The sequence below is a fragment of the Oncorhynchus tshawytscha genome, linkage group LG07 (assembly GCF_018296145.1).
Source record: "Oncorhynchus tshawytscha isolate Ot180627B linkage group LG07, Otsh_v2.0, whole genome shotgun sequence".
Lineage (NCBI taxonomy): Eukaryota > Metazoa > Chordata > Actinopteri > Salmoniformes > Salmonidae > Oncorhynchus > Oncorhynchus tshawytscha.
The window spans coordinates 56,239,624-56,257,415 of record NC_056435.1 but is presented as its reverse complement, the minus strand read 5'-3'; the positions used below and the strand labels follow the sequence as shown (position 1 = coordinate 56,257,415).

At 43.3% G+C, this 17,792-nt stretch overlaps 2 protein-coding genes across 6 annotated transcripts; both read right to left on the bottom strand.

Annotated features, from left to right (window-relative positions):
* Positions 1-3,732: 3,732 nt before the first annotated feature.
* On the bottom strand, positions 3,733-11,199 carry si:ch73-352p18.4 (inositol 1,4,5-triphosphate receptor associated 2). Of its 5 annotated transcripts, none has more exons than XM_024427841.2 (14): positions 10,870-11,199; positions 8,094-8,213; positions 7,893-7,950; positions 7,661-7,733; positions 7,355-7,385; positions 7,086-7,226; positions 6,778-6,900; positions 6,493-6,634; positions 6,190-6,236; positions 6,000-6,050; positions 5,753-5,850; positions 5,283-5,387; positions 4,916-5,089; positions 3,733-4,628 (listed from the first exon to the last, which is right to left on the bottom strand). In XM_024427841.2, exons 2-14 carry the CDS (start codon positions 8,103-8,105, stop codon positions 4,484-4,486), a joined length of 1,200 nt encoding a protein of 399 aa, XP_024283609.1. In that variant the 5' UTR covers positions 8,106-8,213; positions 10,870-11,199; the 3' UTR covers positions 3,733-4,483. The 5 variants fall into 5 exon arrangements, with proteins under 5 accessions (XP_024283609.1, XP_024283611.1, XP_024283614.1 ...); XM_024427843.2 differs by having other exon boundaries at positions 8,094-8,210; XM_024427846.2 differs by having other exon boundaries at positions 7,893-7,947; positions 10,870-11,198.
* Positions 11,200-13,880: 2,681 nt separating this feature from the next.
* LOC112254896 (60S ribosomal protein L10a) lies at positions 13,881-16,760 on the bottom strand. Its single transcript, XM_024427859.2, has 6 exons — positions 16,677-16,760; positions 16,105-16,176; positions 15,879-15,959; positions 14,764-14,912; positions 14,411-14,583; positions 13,881-14,094 (listed from the first exon to the last, which is right to left on the bottom strand). The coding sequence occupies exons 1-6, from the start codon at positions 16,679-16,681 to the stop codon at positions 13,924-13,926; spliced, it is 651 nt and encodes a 216-aa protein (XP_024283627.1). The 5' UTR covers positions 16,682-16,760; the 3' UTR covers positions 13,881-13,923.
* Between the last annotated feature and the right edge of the window lie 1,032 nt (positions 16,761-17,792).

Below are 17,792 nucleotides of genomic sequence, written 5' to 3'. Positions count from 1 at the left end.
GTTTTGCGCTCCACATCACTTGCGCTGCAGTCCCCCAACACATCCTGCGCGGTTTATTCGCGACAATGCAGTATAGTGTCAGTGGATAACGTGCTAGTTTACTGTATAGGAAAACAACCCGTAACCTGCCAGATTGGCATATTTTGCTTATTGTGAACCTATGGCAAGACTATTCAACTACGTAATTGCATTCTGGGGGTGCATACATTACTTTAAATAACTATATGAGTGCTTTCAATATTGTATTATGTCATAGTATCACGCATTTGCATTTGCAGTATGATAAATTATGAGTAAATTGTTGATAATATCTATCTTTGTTACATCTTATATTGTTATATGGGTGTAATAAGTGCTTATGCCAATTATTGCCACGCATTATACCTTCCCTGTAGGCTTTTCGTATCTTTCCATGTGTACATTGAGGGTCCGAGTACAGGTGGATGGATTACTTTCTGTAGGAGCAAGGACTGGATGGTACGGATACGAATAATTATTTAACAGCTTCAACCGTTAAACCACATTGAACACCATCAACCACAATTCAAGACTGTCACTTCCAGCCTCAATAAAGCTATTACAACTTCATTAATGCCTTGGCCAATCAGAAAACATATGATTAGTTACTGGGTAAATGACAAATAACAAATAGATCTCGCTAGATTTGAGCATACCTCAGTATGATTTACCTCTCGTTCGTTCAGCCGTTCCTATGGTTAAACTTATTGGGGAAAGAATAGGGTTTTCGGTTTATTACAGAAATGCTTCAAAATTCACAAAAAGTGACTTTAGCTGATGAAGATTCTCATAAAACAAAACCTATAAGATCCCCTGGCGTGTATCCAAACACCTTCCAAAAATACATACATTTTCCCATAGGCTATGTTCTACGAACCATGGCGGATTTAATGCCTACAAAAAGACATTATCATTGCTCTCTATTCCACACATTTCAGAAATCCATGTAAAATAACTGAGTTTAGTTTAACAAAAAAAGAATACTATCTTACACAATCATCAAACTGTTTCATTATATCTCAGCGTACCCAACTGCAGGTGCACATTGTTTGGCTGGGTATATAATCTACAGCCTAAATATGACGCCATCACCCCAATACCACACACAATTATGCGCCTGCTGAATATCATAATGTGTAAGTCCCAACCTGTCTCCTCCCTCTGATATGAAAGCTGTCCTGGTTCACACCAAGCTGCAAGCATTATCTCTGCCGTAGTATTGACAATAGTGTGTGTGTGTGTGTGTGTGTGTGTGTGTGTGTGTGTGTGTGTGTGACAGGGTTTGGAGACCCATGGCCTCTGGCCACCTATTAAAATATAAATGCATGACAACATTCATCATTTCTGATTCTATGATTGTGATAGTCCCCTCTCTCTGCCATAGAACACATTTTATAAGGCGCAAGACTGGACACCCTAAACTAAAACTGGATGAAGAAGATTTTAGGGAGTAGAGAAGCCCTGTAACAGATTAAGAGGGTGCTAGCGCTTTCTCTATTACCTCATCATCCACTGCTGTTGTAGTTTTGTACCTACATACAGTTGGTCAGTTCTGTCTGCAGTGTCCCTCTGGACTGAGGGGTCAGATCAAGACCCTACCACTAGCAGGTTAGGAGTTCTTGAAAAGCATGTTCTTGAAGAACCAAAACATGAACCGGTGAGCTGAACATGTGACTAAAACTGCATACAGTCTGCTGTATTCCCTAAAATGGGGAGTCAATATCACATAAAGCTACATTAGGTTCAGGGTTCAAATATGGAAATGCCTGGCCTGCTGGGCACTCCCACTTGCGTTTAAAATGCCAAAATATCATCAAAGTAGGATTCTATTGCACATGACTCAGCCCATATGCTACCTAGGCGGTGCAGCATAACCAATCGGGGCTGCAGTAGGCCTATATATAAATAGACCCTTGCCATATATGGATCTGTGCCATTTACTTAGAACTGGACTGTGTTTACAGCTGTGGTTGTGAGTGTTTTGAGATCAAAGCAAGAGCTGCATGTAGCCATGTGTGCACATTTTATTCATAACTTTGCTAGTTAGTCAGCTTTTAGCCCACTTGTAATTTGTAGTCAGCAATAGGGGAGTGATTGTTTCCTTCAAGAGCACAAAATGTGTACATTTCTAGACATCTTTGAAAAGGGAGTCAGGTAAATACATTTGATTTTGTCTTAAAAGGGGCAGTGTTGTATTTTGAGACAGGCTTGAATAAGCTAAGTAGCCAACATGCAGAGGGTAGAATAATTTGTCTGATTCTCTATAATAATGGTATGGGAATAATAATGGATATTATTTTGTAAAGTGGTTTCTTGCAACAACAACATTTTCAGTCACCTCCTTGTCTGAAGGACAAGTGGATAAACAGGTTAATGTCAACCTCTACGAGATCAGTGTCCCTATACTGGGACGGTTGTTGCTAACTGGCGCTAATGTGACTAGAATGACGTAAGTAACATCCGACTTTCCAGGAAATAGACATGTCTTATATGTGTAGAAAGCTTAAATTATTGTTAATCTAACTGCACTGTCCAATTTACAGTAGCTATTCCAGTAAAAATATATCATGCTATTGTTTGAGAGTGCACAACAAAACTTTTATCACAGCACTTGATTTGATATATTCAGTAATCTTGCTCTGATTTGTCATCCGGAGGTAAAAACATAACAGTTTTGTTTGATAAAATACATTTTTTGATTCAAAATGTAGGAACTGGGTTCTAAAGTTTGAACCCCTGCTGTTTCTGGTCCCACAAAACTATGCTACATATTCTCCTACATTATTTTCACATTTCCACAAACTTCAAAGTGTTTCCTTTCAAATGATATCAAGCATATGCATCCTTGCTTCAGGTCCTGAGCTACAGTTAGAATTGAAAAAAAGGGTCAGATCCTTGAGGTTTAATGTCAAGCCCTGCATGTTTTTTCCCCAAATGTCTCCTGGAATGTAGGTACACTGAACACTACACATTGGATGAATGATAGAACAGCTAATTCCATGTTAAAATGTTATGGGAGGCATTTTCTCTGTTGTTTTTGGTTGGTAGGCCACTCTGGTAGGCCTACATTATCAAATAGTGTACTTGGCCACTGTTAAAACTGAGGGTACAGCCTCAGTGTTAACAATAAACGCTCGCTGGAAGTTGCACAGAATTTTCACAACATTCAAGTTTGAGCTCAGCAGACCTGAATTTTGCTGTGCCCCCCAAAAATTAGGGAACATTGCCAATGTGTGCACTACCATTAGGCAGTGAAGCTATCAATGTCATCCCAACCCAGACTTTTTAGGGCAAGAGAGGATAGAGTTAGGCACGAAGTGTCAATGTAAAGTTAGAAGCCAGCAAAGTATACAGTTAATTTCAGCAGCCTCAGAATGTCCCTGCTCTTCCAGAAAGGCGGCAGTGGTTAGTCTTAGGGGCCCTCTGACTTCATTTTGTCTCATTGCAGCAGCACTGTTGGTTGGGTGCATAGATGAAGACAAAGAGGTTTGGTTTGTGTGGTGACAAGTATTGTCATCTTGTGGCCTGTGTGGTCTAGTGGTTGGTGCTGTTGACCCCAGCACACATACAGTGGGGCAAAAAAGTATTTAGTCAGCCACCAATTGTGCAAGTTCTCCCACTTAAAAAGATGAGAGAGGCCTGTAATTTTCATAATTAGGTACATTTCAACTATGACAGACAAAATGAGGGGAAAAAATCCAGAAAATCACATTGTAGGATTTTTAATGAATTTATTTGCAAATTATGGTGCAAATTATGGTGGAAAACCAGTGATCCTCTGATCGCAAACACACGTGACCGCCCTCCTTGACAACGACGACGCAGTTGCAGATGGTGAGTTTAATAATAATGAACATAGCGTGTTACAAAACAAGTGCAGCGTCTAGACATGAAAACAAAACCAATACAGCCTGATGACTGAGGGTGGTGAGGGCTATATGAAGGGATAGTAATCAGGGTGGTGACGAAGTCCAGGTGTGCGTAATGATGATTGCCAGGTGTTCGCAATGTGGGTTGCAAGGACCAGTGCTTAGTAGACCGACAACATCGAGCGCCTGAGGAAGGGAGTAAGCGTGACAACAACGTACTGTACCAACCAATTGAGCTATAGAAAAGGATCCAGTTTGCTATCCGTTGGTGATATTTCAAGCTAGCTGTGGAGTGAGTGTACTGCACATTCTTAACTCTGTTACTCTCATCCCTCTTAAACTCACTGCACAGTGAGAGACTCCGGTAGTTGAGCAGAGCCCAACTGCAGACCACACTATGGGAACTCCTGCATTCACAAAGCCATGCCCAGTTTATCTCAGTTGGTGATGGTGCATAGCTCAGAATTCAGTTCTTAGACCTCAGTGGTACAGAAGTAAAAATCTGCATGACTGTAAGTTGCTTTGGATAAAAGCGTCTGCTAAACCGCAGAACTCTGTGGTGTAGAGCTGAGATGCAGTGCAGCAGAAGTGAGATATCAGAAGCTGTGGTGTGGAACATTCAGACCCCAGAGGAGGAACCCCAGCAGCAGGAAGAAGTAGAGAGCCAGGAGGAGCAGCACCATCCACATCCAGTAAGACAGCCATGTAGCTAGGAGGCGCTGCTCTGACAGCACCACTAGCCTGGAGGGAAACGGAGGCATACAGATTAAAATCATGATCTCAGCAAATTTCCAGTATTCATGCTTTGGCCAGATTTTTGTCTTCATCATCATTATCTAAAAGTTGCATGTTTGTTTACAGGGAATCCCAGGCTGTGTGTCACTATTGCCTTCAATATACATACTTTTTTAGCCTGGCCAGATAATGACAACTGTCTGCTATATCAGTTGAATAATATGGTGTTATCTTAATACATTTTAATATGACTTAATAGCAGCTTAATAATGTTAAATCATCTTAACACTCACGGTTCTGTGGTGCAGACTGTGGTGGTCTCGGATGTGCCTGCTCCAGACCCCGCCCCTGACCCCGCCCCCACTCCAGACCCCGCTCTTGACTCCTTGGCTTTGGCCTCCTCTGAACTAGCCTCACGCGTCACGATTGCAGACCTCCGCCTGTGATGTAGCATCATCTGCAGGGAACTGAAACACACACAACCACCCACACAGTATGGTCAGCCCTGCGTCAGTCGCACGTGACCCGTTGGTCATTATTTAAATGTCAATGAGTCATAAATGGGGAACCTGTTGATGAGTTAGGGGCTACCTACCTGGTGTGAGGGGCTACCTACATGGGGTATGAGGGGCTATCTAGCTGGTGTGAGGGGCTACCCACCTGGTGTGAGGGGCTACCTCGCTCTCTTCCTCCAGGCTCTGGGAGCTCTGTGTGGAGCTCTGTCTGAGCAGGAGGGGGGTGTGGTGGGGGGACATCTCAGAGGGCCTTTAAAAAGGAAACAGTTAAATTTACACTTCCAACTAAACAAGGTAATACTATAACAACAAACAATGCTGCTGTTACAGAGGTCTGTATAGTTCTGATGGTATGAACACAAGGCACAGCACATTGATAAGCCATAAGATCAGCAGACACCATGCACACACAATGTGTTCTCTACAGCAGTTAAATCCATCATAAGTTTATACTGTAGTCCGTGCACTTGTGTCTAAGCCTGTGGTGCATATGCGTATGAAAGCCTCCACATTGACTAGTGACTAGCATGGCCATCTAGCGACTAGTGACAACTGACCATGCAGATGACTCTCAGTGCACTAACTGCACTAATGACAGGGCAGATTTTCCTGTACCTGCTGGCTTGGTTCACACTGCCCCCTTCTGGCCCCTGGCTGTCAGTGGCAGCACTGGCCCTGCAACCCTCCTGGAACTTGGTCTCCAGGTCTCTGAGCTGAGAGGGAAAATGAGAGGGGGGAAAGAGGATGGAAAAGAGGCAATTGAAGAGGTGGGAGAAAAGAGAGGTCAGCACAGAATTCGAGTTATGCATACCATGATCACAGGACCACAATGGGAGTAGGTCTTAGTGTTATTGTTTCTAACCTGGGATCCCGTTGGGATTAGTGTGATGCTGACTCTTCGCCGAAGGAGGGTCTGAGAAAGTCGGGGAAGTGAAACATTTAAAAATGTTAGAATTCAAGCCACTGGGCTGCCCTCGCTGATATTTTCTATTTATTTAACTGAGATATTTGAAGGAAGGATATGAAAAGCAATGAAGTGAACTGTCTGTTACATGTTGGGAGTCTCGCCTGGCAAACAGGTGCCTAACATCTCCATCCTCTGTAATGATTCAAAAGCCAACAGTCAGAACAGATTTTCCATATGTGGAGAATTTTGTTATACTGTACAGTCAGAGGATACTGTGCTCCTATTATGAAACTCAGTCACTTATAGTGGATCAGGCCTATTTACAATTAATTGTTCTTTTAAGAATAAATGTACTTTAAGAATCAAAATATTCAGAAAAGTCACTGCTTTGTGATTAATTTTCCTTTCACTTGTTCACAAAAAATCCATTGAGGGGCAGCACTCAGACCTGAGTCGCTGTGTCTCCTGCCCCGGCTGCGGTGGAAACATTTCCTGGTCTCCAACAGCTCGGATCTCTCCACAGCGTGACGACGCTTCAGATGCTCCACGTGTATACCCATCATCTCCACAGAATGACACACACGCGCCTCCTGACCCAGCAGAAACATTTATCAAAGTTTCAAACAAACTACATGTATAACAGTTTTGAACAAATATATTTTTCACAGAGCACTAACCAAAACCTGGACTTATACCTCAAAAGAGCAAGCCTAGGATTACACGACAGTCTCACCTGGTGCACAGTCCCCAGCATCTCAGCAGCAGTGATGATGTCACTCACGCCGTCCAGCACTGTGTCCAGACTGGCCTCAATACGGCTCAGCATCTCAGCGTCTACACATCTACCTCTCAGATACTGGGGGAGAGGGGGAGAGGAGGGGGGAATAGAAGATTGGAGGATATAGAAGATTGGAGGATAGATATAGTAAAAGATAAAGGAAGTGTGGAGGAAGAGAGAGGTACGGTTTAAATTGAAACATACATTTATCAGACCATTAACTGTGAAGCAGCCAGGTCAAACACACGTGTACACACCCTTACCTGCAGTGTGTTTCTGGTTTGCTCCAGTTCAAGGATGAGGTTCTCCTGGGCCACTGTTCTGTCGTGTTCCTCAGCCTGCAGTCTCTGGGTTAGGGTGTACTGGTCACAACGAAATGCCAGTGCAAGCTGGGTAAACGCATTCTATAGGGGACAGAACAGTGTTTGGATGAGTGTGCAGTGTGTGTGTGTGTGCGTGCGTGCGTCTGCATGTGGGTGCATGTAGTCTCTAGTCTCTTTGTCCAAGTGTACAAATTGCAAAGAATTCTCACCTCAACCTCCTTTTCAGTCATCTCTGTACCACTGAGGGCAGGAGAGAAAAGGTGAGGTAGAGAGCCAGGATAGGGGAAAGGGGAAAGGGGAAGAAAGGGGAGGGAGAGGTAAGAGAAGAGTGAGGTTGTGACTATCGAAAAAGTTAAAGTGTGTTCGAGTATAAACTGACCTTCTGAGGCCCAATCTCTCTAGTATAAACTGACCTTCTGAGGCCCAATCTCTCTAGTATAAACTGACCTTCTGAGGCCCAATCTCTCCAGTATAAACTGACTTGCAGAGGCCCAATCTCTCCGGTATAAACTGACCTGCTGAGGCCCAATCTCTCCAGTATAGGAAGGTGCTCCCAGGAGATAGCCAGCTGATCCTCTGGACTGGGCTCTGAGGAGAGGAGCAGAGGAGGGGAGAGGAGAGGAGAAGAGAGGACAGAGTGTACATAGCTTCGCTAGCATACAACAACAGAGAGGACAGGAAATGGAAGTACAGCCACATCCTGTTGCTGGCAAAGATGCAGCTCAGGCAGCAAAACGGATTCCTTACCTTCGTCAGAGTCCGAGCTGTCCCCCAGTATGCCAGCATACTCACAGGGAGTGGCCTTCTTAGCAGGGTGTTGGGAGAGGGAAGACACACAAATCAGTTAGCAACCTCGTGGCCAGGCTGTTATTGTAGATGAGGACAAGTTCTCAATAGACTTGCCTGGTTTAAGAATGTTTTCATTAAGAAAGAAATGTTCCTGCTTACCTGTGCATTCATGGTCCCAGTGTTAGGCAGAGTGGTACAGAGTGTGAGTACAGTGTTGTTTATATCTTTCTCCACACCCCTGATACTTTTTACCAACCCTACAGAAAGAATACCTCACTGCTGAGAGAGAGAGAGAGAGAGAGAGAGAGAGAGAGAGAGAGAGAGAGAGAGAGAGAGAGAGAAAGAACACACAAATAAGATTCAGACTTCCGTTCTACAAGTATATTGAAAGATGGCACACACACACACACCCTGTTAAAGGAAGGGAAACAGGGAAAGATGGCCCACAATTTCATTCACATCATGCTCACAGGGATACTGACACTTACCCTGCCCCCAGGTCACAAGTTTAACACTCAATTCATAATGTGACATCCTTTAAGAGTGAGTAGAGAAAGCTAACAGGCAGCTCTCAGTTTCAATAGAGGCTGTGTCTGAGCACAGTACCACGGGGGAAACAGGGACACAGAGGAGCATGCTGGAGAACAGAGAGAGAAAGATATGCAGTAGCTATAAACAAACAGAAGTGGGGGTGGGGACTATCTGAACACAAAGGAGGAGAGGAAAAGGACAATCATTAACTACATGAGTTTAATCTGAGGATAAACAGCTGGCTTGCTTTAGGAAACACCCACACATCTAATACTAACAATATAACCATAAACCTCCAGACAGAAGCATGTACAAGTGTCACTATAAACACTTATTGTCTAATATTCGAAAGTAGTGTTAATAGTCCATACTTTGACAGTGGACAGTCACAATATTCATATCATAACATGAAAGTACAGCAGTTACATACTATAAGACTATTTTCTACATTGTAAAATTATAGTGAAGACATCAAAACTATGAAATAACACATATGGAATCATGTAGTAACCAAAAAGTGTTCAACAAATCAAAATATATTTTATATTCTTCAAAGTAGCCACTCTTTGCCTTGATGACAGCTTTGCACACTCTTGGCATTCTCTAAACCAGCTTCATGAGGTAGTCACCTGGAATGCATTTCAATTAACAGGTGTGCCTTGTCAAAAGTTAATTTGTGGAATGTATTTATACTTAATGCATTTGAGCCAATCAGTTGTGTTGTGACAAGGTAGGGGTGGTATACAGAAGATAGCCCTATTTGGTAAAAGACCAAATCCATATTATGGGAAGAACAGCTCAAATAAGCAAAGAGAAACGACAGTCCATCATTACTTTAAGACATGAAGGTTAGTCAATACGGAACATTTCAAAAACTTCTTCAAGTGAAGTCGCAAAAACCATCAAGCTCTATGATGACACTGACTCTCATGAGGACCGCCACAGGAAAGGAAGACCCAGAGTTACCTCTGCTGCAGAGGATAAGTTCATTAGAGCTTACCAGCCTCAGAAATTGCAGCACAAATAAATGCTTCAGAGTTCAAGAAGCAGACACATCTCAACATCAACTGTTCAGAGGAGTTTGCATGAATCAGGCCTTCATGGTCGAATTGCTGCAAAGAAACCACTACTGAAGGACCCCAATAATAATAAGAGACTTGCTTGGGCCAAGAAACATGAGCAATGGACATTAGTCCGGTGGAAATCTGTCCTTTGGTCTGATCAGTCCAAATGTTTGATTTTTGGTTCTAACCGCCGTGTCTTTGTGAGATGCAGACTAGGTGAACGGATGATCTGTGTGGTTCCCACCGTGAAGCATGGAGGAGGAGGTGTGATGGTGTGGGGGTGCTTTGCTGGTGACACTCAGTGATTTTTTTTAGAATTCAAGGCACACTTAACCAGCATAGCTACCACAGGATTCTGCAGCGATACACCATCCCATCTGGCTTGTGCTTAGTGGGACTATCATTTATTTTTCAACAGGACAATCACCCAAAACACATCTCCAGGCTGTGTAAGGGCTATTTGACCAAAGAGAGGGATGGAGTGCTGCATCAGATGACCTGGCCTCCACAATCACCCGACCTCAAACCAATTGAGAGGGTTTGGGATGAGTTGGACCACAGAGTGAAGGAAAATCAGCCTACAAATGCTCAGCATATGTGGGAATTCCTTCAAGACTTTTGGAAAAGCATTCCTTATGAAGCTGGTTGAGAGAATGCAAAGAGTGTGCAAAGCTGTCATTTAGGCAAAGGGTGACCACTTTGAAGAATCTAAAATATATTTTAATTTGTTTAACCCTCTGTATTACTACATGAATCCATATGTGTTATTTCATAGATTTGATGTCTTCACTATTATTCTACAATGTAGAAAATTGTAAAAATAAAGAAAAATCCTTGAATGAGTAGGTGTGTCCATACTTTTGACTGGTACTATTGTTTATCCTTTAAAACATTTATTCAATAGACCAGTCACTGTTTCACTAAGAAGCTGATGCTCTTCTTTAACTGTTCTCTTCTCTAAGTTTAAAACAGTTCCAAAAAGCAGCATAGATACACACTGAAGTCAACTTTTATTCTCCCTCTATTTACTTTGGAGCTACATTTTATAGTCTAAGCAAAAGGGAAACATCCATATTTAGTTATTGAGGACTGCGGTAGTTGTGAAATGACAGAGATTCAGCAAAATATGTATAGTCCTATAGACATTCTGTTATTGAGACACAGAAGACACAGACCAAAGTGGTCACAAAATAATGCAACATAGAACTAAAAACTTTGAGTCTCAAAAAAACAACTAGTTCATTTTGAAACAGTGTTAGATATCTTAATACAATCTACTAAACTGCCAAAAACAGTTGCATGGCCATTTTGAATATGATGGGACACCATTATTATCTTACCGGTGTAGTGAGGCCCATGGTGTCCAATGATGTTTTGTTTTTCAGGAGCTACTGTGCACAGTGACATTCCGGTCTAGTGTTGCTGCCCACACTCCTTCCTCGCTCTTCTTCCCTGTTCTCCTTCACTTTTCCTTATATTGCCTTTTTAAAGCTCCCCTGACAGCTGTTTGAATTCCCACCAGCTTTGTTCCCTCACACCAATGGGGGAGTCATGGTTTTCTAGAGGGAATGCATCCAAGAGTTGGTGATAAAGACAGATTAGGGACCACCCTCAACCCCAAAACACATGCACACTTGTTTGAGTGAAGTCTTGCTCACTCATACAAGAGTGAACTTCACCTGAAGCTAGAACGCTAGACTAAACAAACTTCCAAACAGTCCTCCTCCTTGGCTCACCAGTTAAAACAAGAGTTTCTATTTGACAAATTCCGGTAGGTCCCTTCCCGTTTTGTTCCGTTTGCTTCAGTTTAACAGAATCAGCGTAATGAATATGCTCATGGTTGCGATGTCAGAGCTCACTCATTCTCCCCTTCACACATCCAACTCAACTTGAATGCCTATAGCTACTTGAGTAGAGCTGAAAGGATTGGATTCGTGTAAACATTATGGCAAATTCCACCAAGCCAATCAGAGGAACTGGTTGGTCTTTAACCATACATAACTAATACACCCTTTCAGATCTCAATGAAGTGCCTAGGGGCGTTTATGCTATTGGACAGCAGTCAGAGGCAGAAGGATGATAATATAAAGTGCATACAGAAAATATTCAGACCCCCTGATTTTGTTTCCAAATGTTACGTTACAGCCTTATTCTAAAATTGTTTGTCATAAATGACAAAGCAAAAACAGGTTTAGAAATGTTAGCAAATGTATAAACCCCACCCTCCCTGAAATATCACATTTACGTATTCAGACCCTTTGCTCAGTACTTTGTTGAAGCACCTTTGGCAGCGATTACAGCTTTGAGTCTTCTTGGGTATGATGCTACAAGCTTGGCACAACTGTATTTGGGGAGTTACTCCCATTCTTCTCTGCAGATCCTCTCAAGCTCTGTCAGGTTGGATGGGGAACGTCGAGGCACAGCTATTTTCAGGTCTCTCCAGAGATGTTTGATTGGGTTCAAGTCCGTGCTCTGGCTGGTCCCCTCAGGGACATTCAGAGACTTGTCCCGAAGCCACTCCTGCGTTGTCTTGGCTGTGTGCTTAGGGTCGTTGTCCTGTTGGAAGGTGAACCTTTGCCCCAGTCTGAGGTCCTGAGCAGGTTTTCATCAAGGATCCCTCTGTACATTGCTCCGTTCATCTTTCCCTCGACCCTGACTAGTCTCCCAGTCCCTGACGTTGAAAAACATCCCCTCAGCATGATGCTGACACCACCATGCTTCACCGTAGGGATGGTATTGGCCAGGCGATAAGCAATGCCTGGTTTCCTCCAGAATTAAAGCTTGGCATTCAGGCCAGAGTTCAATCCTGGTTTCATCAGACAAGAGACAATTGTTTCTCATGGTCTGAGAGTCCTTTAGATGCCTTCTGGTAAACTCCAAGCGGGCTGTCATGTGCCTTTTACTGAGGAGTGGCTTCCATCTGGCCACTCTGCCATAAAGTCCTAATTGGTGAAGTGCTGCAGTGACGGTTGTCCTTCTGGAACATTCTCCCTTCTCCACAGAGGAACTCTGGAGCGCTGTCAGAGTGACCATCACCTCCCTGACCAAGGCCCTTCTCCCCCGATTGCTTGTTTGGCCAGCTCTAGTAAGAGTCTTGGTGGTTCCAAACTTCTTCCATTTAAGAATGTTGGAGGCCACTGTGTTCTTGGCGATCTTCAATGCTGCAGAATTTGTTTGGTACCCATCCCCAGGTCTGTTCCTCAACACAATCCTGTCTCGGAGCTCTACGGACAATTCCTTCGACCTCATGGCTTGGTTTTTGCTCTGGCATGTACTGTCAACTGTGGGACCTTATATAGACAGGTGTGCCTTTCCAAATCATGTTCAATCAATTGAATTTACCACAGGTGGACTCCAATCAAGTTGTAGAAACATCAAGGATGATCAATGGAAACAGGATGCCCCAGGGCTCAGTTTTGAGTCTCAAAGTAAAGGGTCTGAATACTTATGTTAAGGTGTTTATTTTGAATACGTTTGAAAACAAATCTAAAAAAAAGTTTTTGTTTGGTCATTATGTGGTAGTGTGTAGATTGAGGACAATTTTTATTTTGTCAATTTTAGAGTAAGGCTGTAATGTAACAAAATGTAGATAAAGGGAAGGCGTTTAAATACTTTCCAAATGCATTGAAGGACAGTTCTTACCCTGTGACTCGGCTCTATGCTCTCCAGTATCAGAGTAGAGGAAAAGACAAGATAATCGTATTGTCACAGCAACCTCCTGTGCTGTTATTGAGATGCAAACCGGCAGGAACATCAGGGGACTTTGCTTACATTGTAAGTGATTGTGCATGCATTTTAAGTGGTACACATTTTTGCTCTGACTACATGGACCATTTCTTCATGACCCTTACCCTGCTCAGCCTCAACACCTGTTCATTTTGAGGGCCCACTAAGTCCATCTGAAGCAGAATGGCAACCAAGAACCGACAAATTGAAATGGTCAGCCATGCAGACTTCAAACCAAATATCACTTTTAGGGAAAATGAATATAGGTCAGCATTAGATTTGTTCATGTGACCAATAAATTGCTATTCCCCTCCAACCGCGTCATGTTGGCCACTCCCATCAATTTCACTTACTAGATTCGGTAGAAACGGGGGCAGATTGACTCTTCTATGCATTATTTCTATGAATCTGTACCGTGTCTCGATTTAGCTAATTTGCCCCCTTTAACAGCGTAACCTGTGACATTTAATATAAATGCATGCAATCTGCAGACATTGTGCTACTTCCAAAAACAGGCTGGTTAATATTTAGTTTTTAATATCAAATGTCTCTGATCCCTCTGAGAGGATGACCAGCACTACACAAAGTAGTCTGGGACAACAAGAATACCCACAAAGCGAGGAGATGTTTTTATGTCCTTTTATTGGTAGTAAAAGCAGTTTGATCCTCTAGTAGAGGCGCTGAGGCTTTCCCATGGTGCTTTTGACATAGAGGGCACGGACATTCTGCCAGTTCTTCTTCAGCAGAGACACCAGGAAGTTAACTGCCAAGTGGATGTTGTAGACCAGCTCCTCCTCGGACATCTTCACGTGACCCACAGCCACTGCCAGACACAGCACCTGAAATAGAGTGGCGAGGAGATTGGGTCATGTTACACTGGCAGGTAGCCTAGCAGTTAAGAGCATTGGGCCAGTAACCGAAAGGTCACTGTTTTGAATCCGCGAGCCGAATAGATAAACAATCTGTCGATGTGCCCTTCAGCAAGGCACTTATCCGGAGTGACTTACAGGAGCACTTAAGGTTAAGAGTGTCTGCTAAATGCTAAAATGTAAATGAACAGGCGGATACATAAATGCATTGATCCTACAGACTGCATGTATCCATCATGTAACATCTGCAATAAAACTACATATCTGTCACCAGACCGATTCATACCTTCTTCATCTGGAACTTAATGGTGGATTTGACCTCATCAACCTTGATGTTGAGGTTCTCGTTGTGGGTGAGCAGGGAGGGGAATTTGCCAGCCTTGTTGAGCCCGGGCCCCAGGATACGAGGGATCTGCTTGATCAGCGATTCAGAGGCCAGGAAGGCATCATACTTCTTGGCTGTTCGGCAGAGATTAGAGTCAAGATTATCAAGACCGAGACCAGAGATGGACCCAGCGCTTGGACCCAGCGCTTCAGGACAGGGGAAATGTAAGACTCATTTAAATGCAGATAAACAGTAGCAAGACCTAGACAGATCATAAGATGGACTATCTGGAAATTACTTGAAGCACCACTCACCCAGTTTCTTGACCATTTTCTTGTTCTTGTTGAGTTTCTTGAGGGCCTCAATGTCCATGTGGGGCAGCTCTGCAGCCTTGGCCTCATCACAATGCTGCTGGTCTCCCAGGATGCACACAGAGAACTTGGGCCTGGGGGTGGTCTTCAGTCTATAGGGGATATTCAGAACAGTTGACAACCATATGGCACATCAGTAAAGCTCAAACCACATAACGGGGGGGGACGTCACTAGAATTTAACATTAATAGACATTTTTAAAAAAAGAGGAGAGAATCCGGTGTTTCTACATCAAACCGTTATTATATTTCAGTCTTCTGTGATGTATATAAAGTGTAATACTGGGATGCAAAGTTAAAATGGAATATATTGAATATATCTGACATGGTACGTGTCTTTTTATACCCATAAAACACATGAGGTGTATACTTATGTCAATGTAGATTTGTTTAAGACAACCAAAAATCACTTTGACCCTGATTTAGTCGACTGCAGTGAAAGGCTAAACCTAACTTTACTCAATCCTTCCCCAAACCAAAATCCTTAACGTTACACCACTAGCTTGTGTACTTCCTGACTAGACAATAGTCACTTCCACCCTTCAACATTGCCATCCATTGACTCCCCAAAATGGACGAAATCCAAACCCAGAGGGACGACTAGTACCAGAAAAGAGTACTCCGTAGTCTTACCAGAACCACAGACCAGCAACACCATTACCTAAAATGGTCGGCTCGAGGGTGGGCACAAAGACCACCCCCCCCCCCTCTCATGTTTTAAGACCCGGGGTAGGGGTCCGTCCTCTGGTTCCCTCCCCCAAGGTTCAGTCAGACTACCCAGAACACTTCTCCACCATCTGTCCCACAATAGCCCTGCTATTGGAATTTAGTTTCTGTATGAGTTAGTGAATGTGTATAATACATGCTGCAAGAGTGTGTCTGAGAGATTGTACATTACTAGATAAGTGTGGATCTTGAGTGTGCATAAAGAGGACTGGGTTTGAGCCAGTGAGCTTTTAATGTCCAGATCAAGGGGCCGAATCAGGCCCGTTCACATTCAGGACTGAACGGGGCAGACAGGCAGAAAGAAGGATGGGTGATACAGGAAAGAGGCCAAACCTGACTGTGCCAGAGAAACGCTTGTCCTTCTGGGGATCATAATTCTTCAAGCTGATCTGGAGCTCTACAGACTCTGTGAACCTTTAGGAAGACAAAGCAAACCAATCAAGATCATCACTAAGACTTACCCGAAATTAGGGATTGTGACATAACATGCATTCTTTTATTAAAATGGCCACACCAACGTGCAAAAGTTCCTAATGGTACACTAGAGAAAGGGTCTTACTTGCGTGGCTTGGCAAGAGATCCCGCCTGGACCTCCTTGACCACCTCATAAAGCATATCCCTGGATACCTTGCTGTAATTAAACACAAAATGTCATGGAGTCAGAATGCCAATGTCAGTGTACATAATTATGCATAAATGTTTAGCCAAATGACTAATTCATCAATATTAGCGCCCCCACATCCAATTGAACTGACTCGACACCATAGCAGATTCTCGATAGTAGTCGACAAACCGGTAGACTAGAGTACTTATAAAAGCCAGTAAAATGTACAAATCACAACGATTACAACATTAGCCATGTCCAGTCATGTACGACACTACCTAATTCAGTTCGGAACATAAACGATTACGATTTCATGTTAGATGGATGTGGATTTGGCCGTAGTGTTAGCATTCAAGCTAGTCGCACTATGGCAAAAGCTAGCTACTGTAACTACACTCCAAACACTGCACATGAGGTTCAAAGTGAACACGGATATACTGCGGAGTTAGTACGTCTTAAACTGATCACTGACAACAATATAACATGTCTGACTTGTTGTTTGTTTTTTACTTGCGATTTCCTCTCACCTCATATTGACGGTACTGCTCTCACGCGACAGAGCATTGAAAAGAAGGAAGCAAGGGCAGTCCGTCGCAAGTTATAGACGTATTTCCGTGGCGTAAATTCTGCGATTCCCGGGACGGCCATATTTGTAGTTTTTCTCGTCTCTAACCTATTTTATGAAATTAAAATATGGATTTAGACATGTATATCACTTGCAATAACAATATGCTAGCTAAAGCATGTGAAAATACTATACATAAGCCCTATAAAAGAACAAATAAAGTATTTAGTCATAATGTGGCATTGGAGGCACAGTGAGATATTTATTACTGAACTGTGACCTGCCTTGCCCATGTGATCTTTTATAAAATCCAATGTCCATTTATAAGACAAAGTAGAGAATAGGGGATGCTACACAGGGGTGGAAAAACCTTGGATCATTGTTACTCTAACTTCCGCGACGCATATAAGGCCTTGCCCCGCCCTCCTTTCGGAAAAGCTGACCACGACTCCATTTTGTTGATCCCTGCCTACAGACAGAAACTAAAACAAGAGGCTCCCACGCTGAGGTCTGTCCAACGCTGGTCCGACCAAGCTGACTCCACACTCCAAGACTGCTTCCATCACGTGGACTGGGATATGTTTCGTATTGCGTCAGATAACAATATTGATGAATACGCTGATTCGGTGTGCGAGTTGATTAGAACGTGCGTTGAAGATGTCGTTCCCATAGCAACGATTAAAACATTCCCTAACCAGAAACCGTGGATTGATGGCAGCATTCGCATGAAACTGAAAGCGCGAACCACTGCTTTTAATCAGGGCAAGGTGACTGGTAACATGACCGAACACAAACAGTGCAGCTATTCCCTCCGCAAGGCTATCAAACAAGCTAACCGTCAGTACAGAGACAAAGTAGAATCTCAATTCAATGGCTCAGACACAAGAGGCATGTGGCAGGGTCTACAGTCAATCACGGACTACAAGAAGAAATCCAGCCCAGTCATGGACCAGGATGTCTTGCTCCCAGGCAGACTAAATAACTTTTTTGCCCGCTCTGAGGACAATACAGTGCCACTGACACGGCCTGCAACGAAAACATGCGGACTCTCCTTCACTGCAGCCGAGGTGAGTAAGAC